This window comes from Petaurus breviceps, unplaced genomic scaffold (genome assembly GCF_028583685.1).
Source record: "Petaurus breviceps papuanus isolate PSGF00001 unplaced genomic scaffold, PetGlider_PUasm1.0 88237, whole genome shotgun sequence".
NCBI classification, from domain to species: domain Eukaryota; kingdom Metazoa; phylum Chordata; class Mammalia; order Diprotodontia; family Petauridae; genus Petaurus; species Petaurus breviceps.
This window is the reverse complement of record NW_027186911.1, coordinates 42952-46271: the sequence shown is the minus strand read 5'-3', so window position 1 is coordinate 46271 and position 3320 is coordinate 42952. Positions and strand designations below refer to the sequence as shown.

At 42.2% G+C, this 3320-nt stretch overlaps 1 protein-coding gene across 1 annotated transcript in view; it reads right to left on the bottom strand.

The window, feature by feature from the left end:
- Positions 1 to 2397: 2397 nt before the first annotated feature.
- The window catches only part of LOC138176391 (vomeronasal type-2 receptor 26-like), a 32754-nt gene continuing 31831 nt past the window's right edge, over positions 2398 to 3320 (bottom strand). Inside the window, exon 6 of the mRNA XM_069107191.1 lies at positions 2398 to 3308. Coding sequence (XP_068963292.1) covers positions 2398 to 3308 — 911 coding nt within the window. The remainder of the gene's footprint in view (positions 3309 to 3320) is intronic.

Sequence of the window (3320 nt, the reverse complement as noted above, 5' to 3'; positions counted from 1 at the left end):
TTTTTTCTTTGAGGTATTTTACCTCTTTTTCTAATTTTTCATTCTTGTTGTTTTGTTTGACTAATTCTTAGTTCCTCATAGAGTTACTTGTTTCCATTTAGTTGATTTTAGTTTTTAGCAAATCATTTTCCTTGGTTAATTTTTGGAGCTCCTTTTCCATATCATACACTTTTCTTTTTAGAGAGATGTTTTCTTCATTATAATGTTTTTCTAATTCTGCATTTTTGATTTTGAGAGAATTATTCATTTTGTCTTCTATCTCTCTCATTCGGTTTTCAAAGTTCCTTTTGATCTCATCTAGGATAGCCTTCTATGCTTGGGACTCATTCCCTATTGATGTTTCAGCTGTGGGTGTGGAGTCCACATTGTCTCCCTCTGAGTTGGGTTCCTCCCTCTGAGGATAGTAGGACTTCAGAGTCTTTGTAGTCTGCTTTCTACCCATTTTGAGGCAGGGCCCTAGCCACATCCTCCCTGCTGGGATCCCAATCCTTTACTGTAGAGAGTTTTGCCCTGGGGCAAGAGTTACTATGTTTTCAGGGACAGAGGGGGAGGGGGGGTTTGGAGCAGGTGAGGTTCACTCTGTCATCCTGGTCTATGGAGGTCCTGATAGGGGCTTTTTTTTTTTTTTAAATTTCTGGGCTATGAAGTGGTAGTCCTGGGAGTATTGGCTGTCCAGAACAGGGGCCCCTGTATTTGCTTCTTACCTTGCTCTTTCCAGTTACAACCCTTTGGTAATAGGCCTGGTAGTGGCCCTTGTGTTTAGTGGGAAGACTTGCCCTCTGAGTTGCTCAGGCCCCTTCCTGGCCTTCCTCTGCAGCCTGCACCTTCCGGGCTTGCCTCTCCCTTAGTCATTTTCTACAGGGAGACTTTAATAAAACATAAAAGAAAATATCAAGTGAAATGACATATTTCCATCTGCATTCCAACAGTGTAAGTTCTTTCTCTGGGGGTGGATAGGATGCTTCATCATGAGTCCTTCAAGATTGTTCTGGATCATAGTATTACTGAGAAGAGCTACACCTTTCTCAGTTCATCATCACTCTGCTTCTTCATTTCCTTTAGCAAAATAATATCCCATTCCAATCATACAACAGCTTGTTTAGCCATTGCCTAACTGATTGACATCCCTTTCATTTCCAATTTTTTGCCACCACAAAAATAGCTGCTATACATATTTTTGTACAAATAGATTCTTTCCCCTTTTTGGATGTCTTTGAGATAAAAACCTTAAGGGGTGTTGCCAGATCAAAGGGAATGCGCAGTTTTACAGCCATTTGGGCATAGCCCCAAACTGCTCTCCAGAAGTGTTGGATCAGTTCACAAAACCTCCAATAAAGTGTTAATGTCTCAGGTTTCCCACATCCCCTCCAACATTAATCATTTTCCTTTTGTATCATATCATCCAATCTGATAAGTGTAACATTGTACCTGCAAATTATTGAATTTGAACATTTTTTTTGCCTTTTTTGGAGGGCAGTTAGGGTTAAATAATTTGCCCAAAGTTACACGGCCAGTTTTTTTTGTGTGGATGTTAAGTGTGTGAGGCCAGAACCGAACTCGGCTTCTCCTGACTCAGGGGCCGGCACTTCACTCACTGCACCACCTAGTCTCTCCTAATTTTATTTTTTCCAATGAATAGCAGACTTATCTTAATTTAGTCTTAGATCACATTAGCTTGCTTGGACTTGACATAACAAAATTGTTCCATAGGAATCTGTTTTTCCATTACTAATATTCCATCTCATCTGAAAAACCCTGTGTGGGATTTCTTTTTCCAAATGAACTGTTGTATTCTGGTTACTATCCCATAAGATATTTATGAAGTTGATTTTTGAACCAATATGTAATACAGTATTTTTGTCCCTATTAAAATTCATCTCACTCAATTATGTCTAGTGCTCCATCCAATAAGAGGATTTTGGTAAACTGAGGGCTTTGTAATTTAGTATTTTAGCTATCTTACTTGGGTTTGTGTCATCTCCAAAATTGATAAAGATGCCTCCTTTGCATGTATCCAAATCATTAAAAATGTCTTGAACAGAACAATTCCACAGTTAGAGCACTAACTTCTAAGTGAAGATATACCAGGGTGATTCACAGATTCAAGAGTCAAGGTGTAAGTTGTACTTGAAGAAGATATCAGTATGGAAAATGTGATGTTAAAAAGGTAATGATGCAGATGAAGTGAAAAAGTTTGTGGGACATTTTCAGGAAGCTTGGTAAAACATTTACCAGCAAAACCTGGGTTCTCTGACAATATGTGGGGAGCTGAAAAAGAACCAACTAAAATTCAAATACCAGTGAGATGGAGAATCTCAGACATCACATGCTGAAGTGTTATTATTGAAACTTTTTATGCCTCTGGTAGGAATTGTGAGGCAATGTCCTAGAATCACTTCACCCCTTGCAGTGCACTTTCTTCTTTATCCCTTCCTGGGTGTTCCTTTCCGGCCTCAGCAGGATCACATAGCACTTGGGAGTAAAGATGCAGCCCAGTAACCCAGCACTGGAGGCCAGGATGGAGAAGATTTCTACAACAACCATGGCCTTGCCCTTGGTGCTCTGGTACGTGGGGAGGAAGGAGACCCACACACTGCAGAACACCAGCATGCTGAATGTGATGAACTTGGCTTCATTGAAGGCATCAGGCAGGCTCCTGGCCAGGAAAGCCACAGTGAAGCTGCCCAGGGCCAGGAAGCCCATGTAGCCGAGGACACAGTAAAAGGCAATATCAGAGCCCTCATTACATTGAATGATGATGTGACCACGTTCAGAGTGTGGGTCAATGTCTGGGAAGGGGGGAGAAGTTCCCAGCCAGATGCCACAGAGAATCACTTGAATGCCAGAGCAGATGAGGACGATGGAGTTGGACACCCTTGATTGCACCCACATCCTGCCTCTACTCCCTGGTCTTGTAGCCCTGAAGGCCAGAACCACCATGATGGTTTTTGCCAAAATAGAGGACACAGCCACAGTGAAGACAACTCCAAAAGTGGTTTGTCTGAGGAGGCAGGTGGCTGCAGTGGGACGGCCAATGAAGAGCAAGGAGCAGAGGAAGCAGAAGGTGAGGAAGATGAGAAGAATATAGCTGAGCGTCCGATTATTGGCCTTGACAATGGGAGTGTCTCGAAACTTTATGAAAACCCAGAGAATGAGAATTGTTAGAAGAGAGAAAGAAACAGCTATTAACGCTAGTGTTATCCCCAAAGGCTCTGCGATGTCCAGGAAGGTCACAGTCTTTGGGAAGCAGTGATCTCTATCCTTATTTGGATGCTCATCTTCTGGGCACTTCCCACAGTGGTCCACATCTGAAGAGGAAG